The sequence below is a fragment of the Acinonyx jubatus genome, chromosome B2 (genome assembly GCF_027475565.1).
Source record: "Acinonyx jubatus isolate Ajub_Pintada_27869175 chromosome B2, VMU_Ajub_asm_v1.0, whole genome shotgun sequence".
Classification (NCBI taxonomy): domain Eukaryota; kingdom Metazoa; phylum Chordata; class Mammalia; order Carnivora; family Felidae; genus Acinonyx; species Acinonyx jubatus.
This window is the reverse complement of record NC_069385.1, coordinates 90,155,345-90,175,119: the sequence shown is the minus strand read 5'-3', so window position 1 is coordinate 90,175,119 and position 19,775 is coordinate 90,155,345. Positions and strand designations below refer to the sequence as shown.

The 19,775-nt window shown below is 35.0% G+C and overlaps 1 protein-coding gene across 1 annotated transcript in view; it reads right to left on the bottom strand.

The window, feature by feature from the left end:
- Positions 1–1,107: 1,107 nt before the first annotated feature.
- The window catches only part of LOC106986961 (migration and invasion-inhibitory protein-like), a 121,144-nt gene continuing 102,476 nt past the window's right edge, over positions 1,108–19,775 (bottom strand). Inside the window, 2 exon segments of the mRNA XM_053223364.1 lie at positions 1,108–1,732; positions 1,735–1,891. Of these exon segments, the coding sequence (XP_053079339.1) occupies positions 1,359–1,732; positions 1,735–1,891 (531 nt within the window). The 3' untranslated portion in view covers positions 1,108–1,358.

The window sequence follows — 19,775 nt, the reverse complement described above, 5'->3', positions numbered from 1 at the left end:
GCAAAGACTTTTCTTGCTGTAGACCTATCAATAGATAAAGACTATAGTGCTTTATTAAATTATTCACTTGAGGCTGGGTTAATTCATAAATCTCTAAATATGCAAACCATGTCCTCCCTAAACCTGTTCTTATAGTTACTTGACACCCACCCCATATAAATCCAAAACACTTGGTTTATTTGATTTTTTTTTCCCAATACATCAGGGGATTTAATTCCAAGATGGAAGAGCCCCTACTGGGTCATACTATGTAGTCCCACTGCAGTAAAGTTAGAAGAGCACTCTTCATGGGCTCCTGTATCTAAATAAAACCTGCACTCCCTTTATAGGAAATCAGTGAGCAAACTATTGCGACTTCTTATTCCTGTGAACCTGTGAAAAACCTCAAACTTCTCTTGTGATGGTTGTATCTTTCTTTTTCATTCTCCTTTCCCCAATATCTACTAACAATTCCTTCTCACAATGAGCCATTCAAATGGATCACCACAGACATTTGAGTTACAAACCACAAAGACCAATCTGATTCCTGCTGCTTGTTCCCACTCCAGTCTGAATGCTTCAAGCCTGACATCTAAAAATTTCACTGGCAGCACTGGTAGACACTGGATTTGTAATTTGTTCTAACCATTAACCTATATTTTTCTTTTTTCTATAAAAAATGCCTTATTAATTACTTAATTGCTTACTGAGCATAGTCTATATGATGACTATACACAACCTGCTACACAGTTAAGGCCTTAAATGACTCTCAAAATAGAATTATATTGTTAAATACTAAACTCAAATGCATAAAACAGTTCTACAAAATAGAATGACATTAGATATTTTAACTGCTGCACAAGGTGGCACTTATACTCTCCTAAAAACAAAATGCTGTGTATACATTCCAGATTACCATAAAATGATTTCTTGATTTCTAGCTGACATGAATACTCAACGTGGTGCTTTATATAATCCTTCTTTTTCCTGGTGCCAACACTCCACCACTACAATAACTTCAAGCCAACAGATGATCCTTTTTACTCAACAAGGTTCATGCATGTTGTCCACCTTGGATTCATCTCCCTCCACTGTAAATTTTTTTTTTTTTTTTTTTTTTTTTGCAGAGGGCACTGAGCTTTATTTACAAACATGTCACCCCATCCTCTTTCACCCGCACCCCCCAACCCTGGAGTCCCCACCTCTGTCTCCAGGAAGGAGAAGGGCCTGAGCCCATCCACCTGCCCAACCCAAGAGGGTGGGGACTACGTTCACCTCCAGCTGAAGCCAGGCAGGGCTCCCCTCTGGTGGGTGCCCTGCCAGAGGAGAGGGGTTAGGGGGGATGGCAGGGGCTCTGCCCTCCTCCGGGTGGCCAGTCCTCAGGGCTTCGGCCAGGGCGCGCGAGGCTGGAGTTGTGACCGGAATGGGGTGGAGGGTGGGACTCGTGTTGGCTGAGCCAGGCGGGCAGCTGACAGCTTCCGGTGCTGGGCCTCGGAGGAGACACAGGACCAAAGGTCCAGGCTCTTGGGGGCTGAGCTTTTCTCGGGCTTCAGAGGGAGAATGTCCCAGCCCATCAGGCAGTGCCGGGGCAGGGGCAGCATGTCAGAAGCGTCCAAGCTCTTCCGTCGGTGGAGGCGGTGCCGGTGCGGAGGGTCCAGGACAGACAGCGGGATGCTCACCCTGACCTGCGTGGGCTCCACCAGGGTCTCGGGGCCCCACTGGTCCCGAGGTGTCCTGCACAGGCGGCAGGGGAGCCAGGATCCGAAGGCACCAGAAACAGGCGCCGGTTGACGCGGTAACAGTACACGCATTCGTGGTCTTGGTCCACCCTGCTGCTCTCCTGGAGGCTGAGGGACCCCTTATCTTCCTGACTGACTAATGTTGACCCATAGGTAGGGACATCTCTATGCCCCTATTCAGCAGGAAGAAGCTGTAGAAGATGAGACCTTCCACCTTCAGCAACTTTAAAGATTTAAGGGTCAAAATTGTTGAGGGGGGTATGATGAGGGAGTGTAAGACAAGCTGAGGGCAAAGTACACAGACTAATAGCACCCCACACCACAGGTGGAATACATGTGATATTCCTCAGACACTCTTGGCTACCCAAGAAGAAAGGAAAGGGGTTTGAGTGCTTGCCATAGTGGTGTGGCAAACTAAGCCAAATGAAAAATTGAATTCCCATTGACAAGTCTTGAAACAGGCAGAGTGGCCTCCCTCTAGGAGCTCAGTTGCCTCAAGAATGACACTTTGCTAAGGGCTAAAGGAAATCTTGGCTTAACATTATCCTGACCTCCCCAAGATTCTGTAAAGTCTACTTGGACATGTAAAAATTCCTTTGGAAGCTTCCTTTATCTTAACTACCCCCAAGATATATGCTGGCAATCATACTTTAAGCTTATGGTCCCCTGATATACATCTGAAGCATCTCATGACTGAGATTTTACTACATGGTAATAAATGGCATTTCCCTAACAATACCTAGCCCCTCAAGGTCCTGGAAACTTTGCTTCCAAAATTCTTTAGAGGCTTATGTTGTCCCTAACCCCTTCCCAACCTGAGGGTATATAATCAGTTATCCATATCACATCCTCAGTATAACTTTTTCTGCCACTCATCCTATTCCCATGCTTTAATTAAATCACCACTTTGCAACAAAGATGTCTTTAAGAATTATTTCTTGTCTGCCACCTCCGAACCCCCAACCCCATCAACTCTATCTGAGGTAATAGATATCCTGATGTGTGTATTTTAATGTTGATTTGGAAGGGGACACAGCATTTTTTTCAGAAAATTGATATTCAAATTAAAATGACAGGGGAAAAAAAAACAGAAGTTGAAAATGAGGAGCCAATTTCTATATGTAAAAGCCAAGGGTTAAAGAGATGAAGTGAAATAGAGGAAACATAATTTTAAGCCATTCATGGTACGACAGTATCAGGGTGATCAAAGCTACTGAAAAGATGGAAACTTAGGGGGACACGCTCTTTTCTGAGACTAAAGATGAGAGGCATGAACTGGGAATAACAGCAAATCTCTTTACAATTTCAAAAGAAAACAACATTTTTTTCTCCTCCATAGCTATATTAATATAAAAATCTACTCTGAAATAAAATGTTGTTTTAAAAATAAAATGTTGCAGAAGTTTATCAGCCAGTCCTCTCAGGGGATATACAGCTGAGGAAGCAAGGGAGGAATGATTGGAAAGAGCAAGAAGCTGACTACTAACATGGTTGCCTGTCATACACAGGTATGACAAGTGTAGCATGAATTCAGTCAAAAAAGTAGGATGGCCATTCAGACTTTCCAGGAATTGAAGCAAATCTGCTGACCTTTGAATTCCTATATCATGGTTGCCTGTCATACACAGGTATGACAAGTGTAGCATGAATTCAGTCAAAAAAGTAGGATGGCCATTCAGACTTTCCAGGAATTGAAGCAAATCTGCTGACCTTTGAATTCCTATATCATCAGATGATGGTTAACTTCTGGGAGGGGGTGTAACGTGGCATTAAGTAGATCCCTTTGGCCAGAACAATTCCCATTGACAGTTGAAGCTGTAATCCTTCAGTAGCCAAAATTTCTAGCAGCTATGGGGTGAGTGTCTTCCCTGAAGAAGGTATTAGGCAGAACACTGCAGTATCCTCTGTAGAAAATATGTACGTTAGAAAGTGATAAATCTTTCAGAGAGAAGTGAAGCAGGGCAAGAAGTCTCTTGTGGCTGAACGGATCAGGCTGTAGGACAACGGGGTTCAGTTGCAAAACGGTTTTATAACATACGCACCTTTGAATGCCAGATATAAGTGTGTGTGTGTGTGTGTGTGTGTGTGTGTGTGTATTTTTTTTTTTCCCAAGGAGAGACTAGCATAATCTTATGCAGCACAGGAAAGTTCCCAGTACACAGGTTAACTCCTACTCTATAATTTGTATCACAATGTTTATGATTAGTTAAGAGAAATGTGACCTAAGGAAACACCTAGGGCACAGCTTCTTAAATTAGACATGGAGTTTCTTTTCGCATTTTTCATAACAGCATTTCTGAGAGAGGTTTGCATGTCTTGGTGCCTAACTCAATACTTGCCTTTTTTTTTTCCCCATGAGTTTTCAGAAGAATCTGTCTGAAAAGGAAGTGTAGCATGAATTCAGTCAAAAACATACTTTTTTGGAATTAGGCTTGTTTTGAATTCTGAATCTCCAGTGTGATACTGAGCAGAAGCTTACATTTTAAGCTTCAGTTGTTTTCTTTGTAAATAATGATGCTGCTCATCGCACAGGGTAGTTTTAATGATAAAACAAGTACGTAAAGTGCTTAGCCCAGTCCATCACACAAAATAATGAATAAACTATATATTTGAAGAGGTAGTAGTGATTCAAGTAGGAACAGCTCTAGCAATAGCACTAAGATTTCCCAATTCACTTGTAAATAAGCTTTCAGCAGACCCCACTGTTGCTGTTATATGGATGAATTTATCATAACAGGACTGAAATATACTGATGAACCATATGCATTTTTAAAGTTTTGCCTGATGCTAAAGTACACAGTACTACAAATTGTCGTATTTTTTTCCACACTCATTTCTATGAGTTCAGTAGATTCTTAGTTATGGATGCATGTTTGCAAATCAGTTAATGTAATTATTGAATATAGTTGTAATCTACACTTGATGAGTCCTAACAAAATGTAGCACAGGTTATATGAAGTTTAAAAAACAAATACCCATATGGAAGATATTAGGAAACAAATTTTAAATGTGAGCAGGACAGGTGATGCATGCATGTTACCATGACAACCTTGTAAGAAGACTTTATTTCAGTGCTTAGCACCACACCAAAGAAAATTTCCTTTCTAGGCTGACAATCCTGTGAATGAGGCACCCACAGAACCTATCATTTGAATTTAAGGACTCAGGAAAAATTTTGATTTTGCCTTCTGTGGTGAAATTCCTACCTTACTACCTGAAGAGAAATAAAGTGGTTCTTATGAATGATTTATTTTGAACAAGTCTCTACCATCTAAATGAAATAATCTTTGGAAAATGAAGAGACCCTGGGCAGTAATCTGTTGAAGTAAAAGATAACCAACATAATGAGGTCTGTTTTCTATTGTCCAATAGGGGCAGAAGAACAAATGATCGACTGTAAAAGAAAACTTTACATTTCAGGCCACCTAAAATTTGTGTGAAGCCAAATGGAATGTATCTTATAGAGTTAATGAACTGTATGTGGTCAATGTAATGTAAATTTTTAACTGTAAAGTTAAATTGTATCCCCCTTCTGGGCCCTAGAAAAGTCATTCCCTAATTTTTAGTCATTTGGCTTTTTTCTGAACTTTTCAAGATATAGAGTGATTTACCGCTCTCTGAAGGTTACTTTAAAATTACTATGTAAGTTCCCTTTGGCCACAGGTCACATATTAATATTTTTATATAACATTCAGGATATAGTCGATGTTCAAAACATATCTGTATGATGTTTGAGGTTTGACATTTGGGACAACTGAAATATTTTCAGTATTGGACAAAGAGTTAAACAGAATGCTAAATAAGGAGTTATTATTGCAAACTATGTTTTTAATCTATATAATATTTATATTTGTACCCATCCCTGTCCTGATGATATCCTCTGCATAATACAGGTATATCATGTTCTGAAAATAAATTGTGGGCACAAGACTTTTATAATTAAAAGCTTTTAGGATAGGGAAGAGAAATATAATTATATCCTTAGGTTGAAATAATCAATAGTTGAGCTGTTATAAGTCTTTCACTAGACAACATCCTTATGGAGATGGAAAGCTTATTCTTGGGAGTAATTTGGGAATTATATCCACAAAGCAGGAAAACCTGAGTTGAAAAATGACTTGTTTTGAATTCAGGTCAAGGATAGACTATTGATTTAGTGGCAAAAAGTCAACAAAGATACATTTTAGGAAGGAAAGAAGACATTTCATACCCATACAAATTTTTCTGATACATTTGTGTACCTGATGTCACACAAGTATATGACAATGGATCACAGCATCTGATGGACAGATGTCTGAACAAACCTCTGTGATCCCAATTCTCTAGCCACTCTCGGCACTAAATTGGTGCTATTCAGTTTCCCAGGTGTGATTACCTTTTCCTATATATTCCTGATGCTAAGCTTAAATTTTCAGATGTCAAGCTTTACATGTTAAATTTTAAAGGTGTGTGTGTGTGTGTGTGTGTGTGTGTTCTCTAAAAAAAATCCTGCTCATCCAGAATTTTAGTTTCCTAATCATATAATATATGAAAATGAAAAACTTACATCTAATTTGTCATGTGTTGTCCATGTACAATTTGCCATAAAATTCTGTTGATGTACAACCATCTTATCTTGGCAAATTTGCTTTTTTTATACTTTTTCCCATCAAAGGCACAGTATTACTAGGGATGATTTTAAAGTTCCAGATTATTTTCCAGTTTTGATACCAATCAAACATTTAATTAAGTTCCTAAAAGGATAATATTGTTAAATGATATACTTTCAAACTTTATTAATAACATAAGCTTAAAATACTTCAAAGGCATGTTTTGCTGCAACAATTTGAATAAATGCATTTACATCTATCGTGCATAAACTATCCTATGCTGTCTTCCATATTCTCTTTCTAGTGTATGTCTTTCATTCACTCTTCTGCAAGAAGATGCTGTGGAAGTGGAGAAAAGTAGGGTTGGGCAAAAAAATAAATTAAGTTGCAATACAGGCCTGCTGAAACTATAGCCAACAGAGAGCTCTTGGGTGAGAATTGCCCATGAGGGTCATCTTGCATCAGCCTGAAATAGGCTTTTAAAACTCTACATTGCTCAGTTGTAGGATATGGGGTGTCCCAGAAAGATAAGACTTTGGATGAGGTGACTCTGCTGGCCACACTGGCAGAAGGAATGGAGAGGCACATTCTCATGTCTACCACACTCTACCATTTTCATGGACTCTATTTCTATAAACACACGCAAAGATAAGTTTGTGTTTGGTGGGCCTTTTGTTATATGAGAGTCTTAGAAGAGGGATGTTAACAGAACAAACTAGAGTTTGCATCCATTAAGTTGGCCTCAACTCAATGCTGCAACTGATATTTATTATCTCTTCCTCATACTATCCATTCTCAAGTCCTCTTCATCTCAGACATCATGTTTACTTGTCTCAAAGCTTTACCTAGTGGTATAATCCAGACACTCATCACCAATGATTTGAATCTTTGCTGCTTGCCCTCTGAAGTTGGGTTTGATAAGTTTGTGCACTTAAAGTCACAATGAGGCAAGGGTACATCTCAGATATCAAGAGAAACTTAAATAAATGGCTTTTCTGGGTTCTACATGTTTTTTTCTCTCCCTCACTGTTTAAAATCATCTCTACTTACCCTGATGAACAGAGACAATTATCCATGATATGATAATGACTCTTTTCTTCCTCTTCTTTGACACTAGGAGTCAAAAGTACCAGGAAAAATCCATAGTTTGTGATTCACTGAGATTCTTTCTATAACGTTTAGCTAAAGTGTACCATTTTTTGGAATTGAATATTCAACCCTATAGATTCTAAAGTCGTAGATACAGAAAGTACAATGTCTCCTAGGGGATCATTGAAACAATAATAAATGGAACCATTTCTACTTCTATCCCTTGTGTGATGGTTAATTTTATGTGTCAATTTGTCTGGGACACAGTGTCCAGATATGATATCAAATATACTGGATTTTTCTATGAGAGTGTTTTCATATAAGATTAACATCTACGTTAAAGGACTTTGAGTAAAGCAGATTGTCCTCCATAATGTGGGTGACTCTCATTCAGTCAGTTTAAGGCCTGAATAGTAAAACGACTGACCTACCCCTAGAAATAGGTAATTCAATCAGCAGACAGTCTTCAGACATGAACTGAAATGATGGCTTTACTCTGGGTATCCAGCCTACCAGCACACACTGCAGTTTCGACTTTCTAGCTTCTATAATTGCATGAGGTATGAGCCAATTCCTTAAAATAGATCTCTCTCTCTCTCTCTCTCCCGCCCCTCCCCCACACATATGCTTCTTTTTCATCAATAATGATTAATTCTTCTATGAACCCTATTTTAAATATTTCTTCATGCATCTCTGTAAGCATTTCTCTAGGGTGTATACTGAAAATTGAAACTGCTGGGCCATGGTTGATAAACAAATCAAAATAACAGACAAAAGTAGTTGCATTACGTTATCCTACTTATGGGATGCAGACAATTGCTTTATATTATATATGTGACATATGAAAAATTAATGAATTAAGAAACTACCCTTAATATTAAATAATGTTGAAGAAAGAAAATAATAGACATAAGAGCAGAATATAATAGAAAACAAATATAAAATATACACATCAATAATATCAGAAGTTAATTCATTGAAGAAAATAACAAAATAAATAAATGTCGATTTTTACAACTAAAAGAAAAAAACACATTCACAAACAACAATTGCAAGTATAAAAACCCAGAATTTAAAACAAGTACAGTTGAATTTGCCAAAACTTTGTTCTAACAAATTTAGATTTTGTATTAAAATTTTTAAAAAGGATAATTTTTTTTAACTTTTTAAATTTGATAATATGTGTTTAGAGATTTCCTACAAGTAAACTTATCTGTGGGTCTTTAGAAGCTACCCATTAAATTCAGAAAAAAGACAAAACATCTAATATTCCAACTTTTATTCAACAATGTATTAGAAATCTTATATTGAATAATAAGATTGGGAAAGAGATATACAAATTAAGGGAAATAAAAGAAGAAGAAAAATTGTTTCCACAGACTATGATTGCCTACATGCATGTTAAGCCCACAAGAATCTACAAATATGTTTAAGAATTAACAATGGTTTACAAAAGAAAAAAATTGATAATGGCACTTAATATTTCCAGAGAAAATATCGATATAACGTTTTATTATCCCAATGATACTAGCAGAAAACAGAAAATAAAGTGTAATGAAAAGTAGTGTCTACAATAGTAATCTAATTAACAGGTTTCTATATGTAATCTAACCAATTAGGTCCAAGAGCTTTATTTTTATTGTTTTATTAAATTTCATTGAAATTATAAATACATGGAAACACATACCATGTGAGATTTAATAGCGAATAGAGGTAAATTCTCCTCAAATTTATCTACAGAGTCAATGAAGTTCCAATAATAACTCCATACAAATTAAAATTTTCCTCTAAAGCATATGAGGAGAAGCAAAAGTAAGACATGTTCAAGAAACACTTTAAAGGAAAAAGTAGACATGGACAATTACCCTCCCAGATATTTTCACTATGGATTAATAGTAGTAAGGCAATATTATTTAGTTGCATGTAGAGTCAAACTGACCAACAAAATAGAGGATAGGAATAGGGCCATATCCAGATAAAAATATGAGATTTCTCCCACTGAAGTTCTGTTTGAAAAAAAAGAACATATCAAAAAATTATACCTTTTTCCTTATTAAGAGAAGAGAAAACTGGAAATGCATCAGAATTTCAAACCTCACAAAATACTACTTCTAGATGAATTGTGTGCTAACATTTAGAATAAAATTTTAATACTTTAAATAGGGAATATAGGAGTACATATTTATTATTCCATGGGATATTAAGTATTTCTAAAAATACGTAAAACATAAGGATAGATGAATAAAATGGGATACATTAAAATTAAGAATTTCTGTTCTTAAAACAACATACATGGAGGGACAAAATAATTCAAGATATGTAACATCTATAAAGAACAAACATAAACTTGGAGAAGAGATTTGTAATACTTGGGATTTAATAGAGAGTTGATTTGGCTTGACAAGAAATATGAACAATAGAAAAATGGGAAAGTGATATAAAAAAGAACATTATTGAAAAAATCATTGACACAAAATATGAAATTATCTTCAACATTAACATTTATCAGGAGAATGTTAAATGCAAAATGAAGTTATGCAGCTACTAATTTTGTATAAATTAGGAAGTCAAGTAATACCAAGTGTTGTCTAGTGTTGAACAAAACATAAAATTGTGGGAATATAAATGAGAAAACAATTTGGTATTACCAGGTAAAGATGAATATGACACAGTACACCCTCTCCAAAAATTATCGCCCTAGAGAAAATCTTTCACATATATCCAGGAAGCATTTATAAGTGTTTTAATTGTTTGTTGTAATAGATTAACCAAGTTAATATTTATAAAACATGTACGAAAATATATTTCACACAAAATAAACATATACATTATTTAAAACATAAATATAAGAATTTGGGAATCGTGAAATGATATTTTGTAGTCCACTTATATAAACTCACAATGGAAATGAATGAACTGTAAGTGTACATATAAACATGGATAAATCTCAGAAAATATTTTTTGAGTAGATGCAATTTGAAGAAGTAAATACAAAGTATGAATCCTCTTACAAGATATTCATTAACAGAAAAGTGAATTAATGTATTACTTGAGATTACATATGTGGGAAACTATAAAGTGAAGGATGAGAAAAACTCACATTGAATTCAGGACTATGGTTACTTCTAAGAGGAAAAAAGAGGAACTTCTTTTTTCTATGTTCTATCTATACAAGTAGTAATTATGTTGTATCTAAAAGCTGATTAATATCTAGTGGGAGTTCATGTGATTACTAATATTTGTAAAATTCTTCAAATATACAATCATTTTGAATTATATTTCAAAACAAAAATGTATTTAAATATTAGAGAAGGACTGCTGATTTATGGTTCCATACTTAAGGAGTTCGGAAGCTGTCACTGTCCTGACAACAAGTAAAAAGCAATACAGAACGAAAAATCAACAACTCTTCTGGGATCCATAAGAAAAGAACGCAGGGCACACCTCAGCCCCCAAGACTGGAGAGACAGGCAGGCAAATTCAAGGAGTGGCGTCTTAATGGAGTAGAGACTCAGGAGCAGAAATCACCCTGGGAACCTGTGCCTGGATAGGAAAATCTGAGCTGTAATAGACAAAATGCTGGAGACTCAGTGTGGACACCCTGAGAGTTAAAAACTCTAAAGAGGTCTAATCATAGGGGTGCCCCACAGTGTTGTGAGATTTCCTCCAGGAGCTCAGCATTGTTCGCACAGTAAATATCAGAGGAAAATCCCCTCAGGCTTCCTGCAGGGGGAGAAGGTAAGGAACCATTCTGAAACATGACAAGAGCACTCTATTCTTAACAAGTACTGATCTCAGGGGAAACCAGTTAAACACAGCCTAACTTGCTGGGGTATTATCAGAGCCTAGCTGACCTAAGGAAGAAAAATACCCAACTCCAGCCCACTCTAGGCATTCTATCCTACCTGAAGAAGGAGAAAAAACAGAGAAAACTTTGTGAAGTTCAATAGTTCGGAAGCATAGGCTCACTTAAAGTAGATCTCTAACTATAAGACTATAGAACACTAACTCTCCCCCAACAGCTCACCACCGCCTTATTAAAGGCCTGCATATAGTAATTCCTTATTGGAATTGTCACGGATCATCTGGCTACCAAGAAAACAGTTACAAGGAATACCAAAAGGCAAAAAGCTCAATATGAGGAGATAGAGCAAACATCAGAACCGGACATGGCAGTGATATTTAAATTATCAGACCAAGACTTTAAAACAACTATGATTAATATGTTAAGTGCTCTAATGGATAAAGTAGACACTATGCAAAAAAGAAAAGTAGAGAAATAAAAGTAGAGAGATAAAAATTCTAAGAAATAAGCAAATGAAAAATGCTAGAGATAAAAACACTGTAAAAGACATTAAGAATGCTTTTTATGGGCTTGCTGGTCGACTGGAAATGGATGAGCAAAGAATCTCTGAGCCAGAGGATGTATAAGTAGCATCCTTGAAAGGCAGAAAGCAAAGACTACAAAGACTAGGGGGAAAACAAACACACACAAACAAACAAAAATAGAATATCCAAGGACTGTGGGACATTTACAAAAAGTGTAATGAGAATACCAGAAGAAATAATTTGCAGAAGAAACACCTGATGAATGATGTTAACCAAAATAAACAAGGCACTTAAAACGCAGCAATAAGAAAACAAATAACCCAATAAAAAGAGGTCAAAAACTTTAATAGGCACTGGGGCTCCTGGGTGGCTCAGTGAGTTGAACATCCAACTTCGGCTGAGATCATGATCTCATGATGTCAAAGTTTGTGAGTTTGAGCTCCCCATAGGGCTCTCTACAGTCATCACAGAGCCTGCTTCAGATCCTCTGTCTCCCTCCCTCTCTGCCCCTCCCCTGCTTGCACTCTTTCTATCTCAAAAATAAAGAAACATTAAATTAAAAAAAAAACTTTAATAGATATTTCACTAAAGAAGATATACAGATAGCAAAAAAGCATATGGAAGCATGTTCCATGTCTTATGACATCAGGGAAATGCAAATGAAAACAGCTATGAGATATCACTATGCAGTTAGTAAAATGGTCAGAATCTGAACAGTGCTGTAAGTCAAATGCTGGCAAGGATGTGGTGCAACAGGAACTCTTGTTCATTGCTGGTGGGAATGCAAAATGGTACAGCCACTTCAGAAGACAATTTGGTGGTTTCTTACAAAAATAATTGATATACTATACTATATGACCCAGCAATTAGTCGTACTATACTATATGATCCAGCAATCAATCAGTCTTCTTGCTATTTCCCAAAGGATTTGAAAACTCATGTCCATACAAAAACTGCACATGGATGTTTATAGCAACTTCATTCATAATTGCCAAAACTTGAAAGTGACCAAGATGTTTTTTGGTAGGTGAACAGATAGACTGTGGTAGGTCCAAACAATAAATACTATTCAGCACTATAAAGAAATGAGCTACCAAGCCATGAAAAGACATGGGGAAACCTTAAGTGCATATTACTAAATGAAAGAAGTCAATCTGAGAAGACTATATATATACTGATGATTCTAACTCTATGGCATTCTAGGAAAAGTAAACCTAGGGAGAGAGATCAGTGATTTCTTGGGGCAGGAGGAGGGTGGAAGAAGGAACAGTCAGAGGACAGAGGAGTTTTAGGGCAGTAAAGTATCTCTAGGATATTATGGTGATATATATATATATATATATATATATATATATATATATATATATTACTTTACATTTGTCCAAATCCGTAGAATACACAACAGCACGAGTGAACTTGTAATCTATGCAATGTGAGTGATTATGATGTGCCAATGTAGGTTCATCCTTGGTAAAAATCAAGGAGATATTGATAATGGGAGAGGACAGCATCTGTGGGAACAGGGAGAATATGGGGAATCTCTGTACTTTTATTTTGTTGTAAATGTGAAACTGCTCTAAACAAATTAAGTAAAAAAAGTAGAAATGAAAAAAATAATGCACAAGTCAAAATTTGATAATTTTTGTAAAAATTTGTGACACACTTTTATCTGTTTTATTTATTCCAGTCAAGAATTATCATTCTTAAATTTTCATTGGTAATCTATCAAACTATTATTCCTTTAAAAATTGTTGTAGTGTCAAATAAGTTTGTTAATTTTTAGATAATGAAATGAAGTAAAGGTAAAGATATTTTAGGAGGCTTTAAAAAGCCTTACATAATACAATAAAAATGCATGCTCCATTCTTTCCACCCAATTTTTAAAAAATAACAACATGCTTTGATATTTTTAGGAACAGTAATTACTTTCAAAATAACGAATAAATGATATTTATAAGAAACTAACACTAGTTTTGAGGAAATTTGCCGTTTGTTTCCTTTAGCTAAATCTGTAAGTTTCTAATATATTTTTAGCCAAATGCTGTAAGTTGGAAATTACAAATTTACAAGTTATGAAATTGTGCATTTGACTTGGTTTCCTCCATGAGTGAAGGAGTACATGTTATTTAATAGGTTTCTATATTTTTACTGGTAATTATTTCAGTTATTATTACTAAATTAAAAGAATACCCTGAACTGATAAGAAATGGATTATTTTGTTAACTCAGTTTTACCAAAATATTCATACATTTTTGTATTATTAGAATACATTTTGTTAATAAATAAATGCTGAATTGGTAGGTCTTTATATACAAGTCCATCTGTATTTGCTTAAAAAAAGCAGTACGAGGTTTTGTCATAATTATAAAATTAAATTGTAGTTGCACTGTACTCTGAAAGAATTCAGGCATTAACTTTTTGATTGTTTGCATCCTAAATTGGCTCTATGTTATGTTGCTTTGGCTTCTTTTATTAGGTATGATACTTTATAATAAATATATTGCTTTAATACAATGCTTTTGTTTGGTGGCTTTTATTGAAATTTTTCTGTAACATTGATTGTTTGGGATAATTAAAAAACATTTTTCAGATTGAAGGGCAACAGAAGACATAATCCATATGTGCATCTAAAAGATGCTTAATGACTATCTTTAGAGATTTAGTCAAATAAATAAATTAATATGTAAGTAGCCTAGGCTATCATTTGCAGACCAATAACTTCAATTGGGCTTCACAAAAATAGGAATACTTTAGCACTAACTCTTAACCTATTGTTTATCAAAAACCTCATAGATACTATAAAATGTTCTGTAAAATTAAATAGTTGTATTTATTTATTTGTCTCCTGTAATGCACATCATCTTTTGTTCTATGAGCCTTCTGCAACATTAAATTGAAACGGTTTCATGGTGGTGGCCAGCTGGGTAGCAGTTTTACAGCTATTTCATTTCCCTGATTCAGTTCTCTGCCCTTGTCATCACCTCTGTCAGTTTGCCTCAAAACCCTGTTAACAATTTTGGTCTTGGACTTTTCCATTTTCAGCATCAACATTGGAATAGATTAGTAAGTACAAAAGATTATTGTCTGTCTCCAGTCCTTCACAAGACTTATATTTTGTTTTCATCAAATAAGAATCTATATTCTTATAAATACTGAAAGCAAACATCCTACAGAAGTTTCCTGCTTTCAGATGCAAGTAACTTAGCAGTCAAGTTTGTCCATCTCAGAAGTTCAGGCTGGCAGTCCGGTGTTCTTCTTATTTGTATCTGAGTCCAGAAGTATGCTAGTTGTAGTATATAGATAAAACACCAGCTTAGCCTATTTCTTCATGTTATATAGCAATTGTCTTGAAACCTAAAGAATAGAAACAATAAATATTTATGCTCATCCACTTGTATTATTTGTAATAGTCATTTAGAGATCCCTTTTGCCATATACAATGGAATCACATACTTTTCCTTGGTAAGCAAGGTACTTTCTGTGTCTCTGTGTATGATTGATTTGTCCAACATGCCCTCTATTCCCAAGTTTCGTTTTCGTGGTACTTGTTAGCTCAAGATCCAAAAGTACATTGCAGGCAGGGTAGTCCATGAAAGGAAAACATATTCATCAATATTGCATGTACTATCCAAACAGGATTTGATGCCTGAGGTCAGCAGAAGTGTGCTTCATGTCTCTTGTTGCTAATAATAGTTTCTCATCTTCTTAGATATTCTGTGCCATCTTTTCTATAGCTGTTTTCTTTCTGTGTCTTGGATAACATTTTGAAATTGAGTGAATTCACAGCTACTATTTCCTTTTTTATTCCTCAAGTCATCATATTATATATATATGAGTTTCTCCATCTCAGAAACTAAGCATTTCCACTGTTTCTCGGAAAAAATACCTGTCAGTTCTCATTCTATTTCTGTTTTTAAGTGTCCATATAGTCCTGTTTTAAGGGAATAATGGCATGATATTTGTTATGTTTATATCCATAGTATTTATATGTGGACCGTTAACTTCTCTGATACAATATTGTTATTTATATATTAAAAAAAGGCTGTGGCAAGCTCAAATTGATAAGAAATAATGGATTATTCTTATACTTTCAATATCATCTGTGTCCAAATTTAAGCCAAAGATAATCATTTCTTTTTTGCTTCCTTTTTTCAGAAACATATATTGTTGTCTTCTCTTCTAATAAAACTTACCATCTATATAGTTATTTCTTTTCAAGGTTTTTACATTTTCTATGATATTATCCCTCCCTAATGGCTATCATTTAATATGCACTCAATAAATTTTTGCTAAGCCTAATTTAACAAGTTAAATTAGATCTTGATAGGTATAACTAAACATTTTTCCATTTTTTTCTTTCTTTCTCAAAAGAAATCTGCTATTTCACATAGAAAAAAGGCAAATTTTCACTGTTCTTCCTTTTCCCACGAGTAACTTCTGGCATTCAAGCCTTCCCATCCTTGCTTAGTACTAAGAAAAGTAAGTGGGATAAAATATTTCACAGAGGCAGTCAGCTGTATTTTCTTGAACACTAAGATTTAAAAAAAAAACGGGCTATATTCAGTCTTGGAAACAACTAGGCTTATTTCTGTTTTAGAAATTGTGCAGTAACTTTTGCCTTCAAAGGTTAGGGATAAAAACCTGACTTCCTATTAATGGGGTATGAGTCTCAATGTTATGGCCTTGGAGAAATTTGATAGCTTGCTTAAAAAAGGTATGTAAAAAAATCCTTTCATTTTTATCCACTGCACAAGGTTTAATTTTACTTACTATATTATTTATAATTTTTATAAATATAAATTTATATTTATAATTTATATTTATAATATTTATTTATATTATTTTACATTTATGTTTTCTCCCAAGAAAGTCAGTCTCTAAGAACAGAGATTCTGTTAATGTAATTCAGGGCTAGAGTTGTGCTTGCTCCAATAAGGCACCCAAAAATGTTTATTTATAGAATGAATGAGTGAGGCCCGTATTTTCATACATAAAATGAACATAAAACACTATATTATAAGTACTTCATGAATACTGGATGCAAATGATACTTATGTGATAAATACATAATCTGTGTACATACATGCAATTTATAATGTGTATAGATATGTACACTTATATATACACACACATATACATATATACACACAGAGGTTATCTTTTTACTAGTCTATCATAGTTTCACTGGCCTATTTTAGAAGAATTGTTTTATTTCAAAAAATATCTTCTTTTTCCAAGATGTGAAAATTACTTATTGTGGGACCAGCTTGGTATGTCACTTTCTGAGTCTTGATAGATTCATCTCCAAATAGTATCTACTTTCTAGTTTGTTATGAGGCTTATATAAGATAATGTATATAAAGTGTTTTGCCTGTAAAAGGTGATAAAAACAAGTTCAAGCCACAGTTGACTATAATTTTTGCAAGCAAACAATTACTATACAGTAAGAAAGTTGCACGACACAAACTTTGCATTAAATTATTTCTTCAGACAAGCTACTGAACAGTATGATTATTTTTTTGTTCAAACATGCATTGGAGGTTTAATACTTTACATATCCAGAACCAGACATTAAAACAAATCTTGAATCAAGTTCTCAAAATTAAAAATTCCATATTAACTGCCAATGAGTAAGATTCATGGCCAAGTTTAGCTTTAGAATTTTCTCTGGTTTAATAAATATAGAAACTATTAAGAGTGAAAAATACTTTAGGTCTAGTTCTCAGAAATATTTATTTGCTCTGAATCAGACAGTCTTTTAAGAATATTGAGAGTAGGAAACATCTAATTTACATAAAGTAGCAGTTTGGGTTGTATTATAAATTAGCATAGTTTCCATTGCTAAGAAGTAGTCGTTTCCCTACATGGATTTGCTAAAAAGACTAAAAAGAGTAGGTTTATTTTTTATATGACTGTCTGATGATTATAATCTATTTGCCCTGTAATAACTTCGATCACATTTTCACATTTCAGATACTATAATCTATCTACTTATGATATCTACCTATCACCTATCTATCTATGGATCATCTAACTTCTATGCACTAGAAGAAATATAGTGTATTTTATAAGAATACGGATTGCAGCCAGATTTAAAAGCTATATAATCATTGGCAAGTTACTTCATGTTTTCTGATTTTACTTCCTTCATCTGTAAAATGGGGATAATAATGGTAACGACCTGAGTGGATCATGGTGAGGTTTAAATAAGCTACTATATGCACACAGCTTAGAAAAATATCTGATCAGAGTAAGTGCTATATGTGTTGGCTATTATTATTTAGAAATAACATCTGAACAACAGTTTCGATTATAGTAAGTGTGGTACATACATCACTAAAAAGATGATGTAACTTGGTTTTATACTATTAAAGTTATACTGAATGGGTCATTGACTTGAGTAGTGGTTTTAAAAATACAGTGTGCCAAATAAGCATCAGAGGTATTGATTAAAATCCTGATTTCCATACTTGTCCTTAGAAAGGCTGAGTGATAGAGGCACCTGGCTAGCTCAGTCAGTTAAGCTTTGGACTTCGCTCACGTCATGACCTCGCAGTTTATGGTTTCAAGCCCTGTGTCGGGCTGTGTGCTGATAGCTCAGAGCCTGGAGTCTGCTTTGGATTCTGTTTCTCCCTCTCTCTCTGTTCTTCCCCTGCTTGCACTCTGTCTCTTCTCTCTCTCAAAAATAAATAAAATATTAAAAAAAAAGAAAGTCTAAGTGATAGTCTGTGTAATTCAAGTCTTGTATAGTTTAAGCAAGACCAACAGATGATTCCCATGCGCAATGCATGAAACAAACTTAGGGAATAATTGACAGCGACAAAATGATTGGCTCCTACAAAAAGCACGATTTGGGGTATCCCAAAATCTCCTCAAGGATATAGTTACCATAACACCTGTAACGGAAGTGGGTTTGTCATACCAGTTGTTTGGAGATTTTTTTTAACAGTTCTATGGATTCACAAGGAGAGAGAGATAATTTTGATGGCATTGGAAAAGACTTCTAATCTGGAGATGAAACTTGAAGAACAAATGAGATTTCAATTAGTATATTAATTAGTGAAGGAGGATAAAAGTGAGACTATAGAGAAGATGGAAAGAAAAGGCTACATTGTGAACATGATGACATAAGTATGCAGTTGAACAACACAGGTTTGAACTGCGCAGGTCCACTTATATGCAGATTTTTTTTCAATAGATACAGTACAGTAATGTAAATATATCTTCCATTCCTTATAATCTTCAATAAAATTTACTTTTCTCTAGCTTACTTTATTGTGAGAATACAGTATGTAAACACATAACATAAAATATGTGTTTATCTCCTGTTATGTTACCATTAAGGTTTCCAGTCAGCAGTTAGCTATTAGTACTTACTTTTTTGGAAAGTCACAAGTTATATGCAGATTTTTGTTTGGGTGAGGGGCAGTACCTTTAATCCCAGTGTTGTTCAAGGGTCAGCTGTGTATATATTCACACACATCATTATGTATATATACATTATATGCATATACAATCAATACAAAAAATGAATTAGTTTTTTCTGTATATTATGATATTTAGACATGTTCAAAAAAAAAAAAACCTTTTCGGTTGAGGAGAGACTACCCCTCCTAAGCCAGCCATTTCTTAGAGAAAGCAAAAGACGGAGCCAGGAACATGCCTTTGGCTAACTAATTCAGAGTCATGGCTAAATATACACCTCAGGAGACAATATTTCTCTGACTTAATCATCTCAGGGTCACATGCCAGACAACTAGAGACCACTCTTACAGCCCAAAGCCCATCAAAATTATTCAAACTAGCCACTAGTTTGAATAGACTGTTTATCCTGCCTTCCCTTTCCCGAGGAAAACCAACAGATGCTTCTGGCCCAGCTTCTCCCTTTCTTCCTGCTTCTGCTTCCTGACCACAGTGTGGTGTTCCTCCTGTGGTCCCGCATGAGGAGCTCTGCCTCTCATTTTTAGGGGCACTGTAACATTAAGCTTTTTCTTTCAATGGACTTGACCTCTCCATGTTAGTCACTTTTAAAGCTTAAGACCCAAGCACA